Below are 313 nucleotides of genomic sequence, written 5' to 3'. Positions count from 1 at the left end.
GGCTTCTCTCTTTAAACTAAAGAGTTCACACTCACCAGTATTGACTAACTCTTGTAAGAATTCGTAGCATGCAGTATCCGAGTCAAATGGCTACAACATTCATCCATGAAATCATCAAATAAAAAAGTGATCAATCAAGACATACATACCATCGGAACATCAAGCTTCGAGTCCAAATTATAGCAAACCCCATCAATCTTTCGAATAGCAAACCAGTGTCTTTGTGTCCAGAGCCTACGAAACGTTGTCGACATGACAATATTGCATAGAATTCCTTCCACTTCATCGAATCGAATCAAGTTCTCATCAATAT

General features: G+C 38.0%; 1 protein-coding gene across 1 annotated transcript; it reads right to left on the bottom strand.

Annotated features, from left to right (window-relative positions):
* Nucleotides 1–35: 35 nt before the first annotated feature.
* PHALS_01885 (hypothetical protein F442_21378) lies at nucleotides 36–254 on the bottom strand (the record flags this gene model as incomplete). Its single annotated transcript, XM_024716362.1, has 2 exons — nucleotides 36–90; nucleotides 150–254. Coding segments are annotated over 2 exons (160 nt in total), but the record flags the coding sequence as incomplete, so codon positions are not given.
* Between the last annotated feature and the right edge of the window lie 59 nt (nucleotides 255–313).

The sequence above is a fragment of the Plasmopara halstedii genome, assembly GCF_900000015.1.
Source record: "Plasmopara halstedii genome assembly, contig: Scaffold_1620, whole genome shotgun sequence".
Taxonomy (NCBI): domain Eukaryota; phylum Oomycota; class Peronosporomycetes; order Peronosporales; family Peronosporaceae; genus Plasmopara; species Plasmopara halstedii.
The sequence above is the reverse complement of the archived record's forward strand: the minus strand, read 5'-3'. Positions and strand labels throughout refer to the sequence as shown.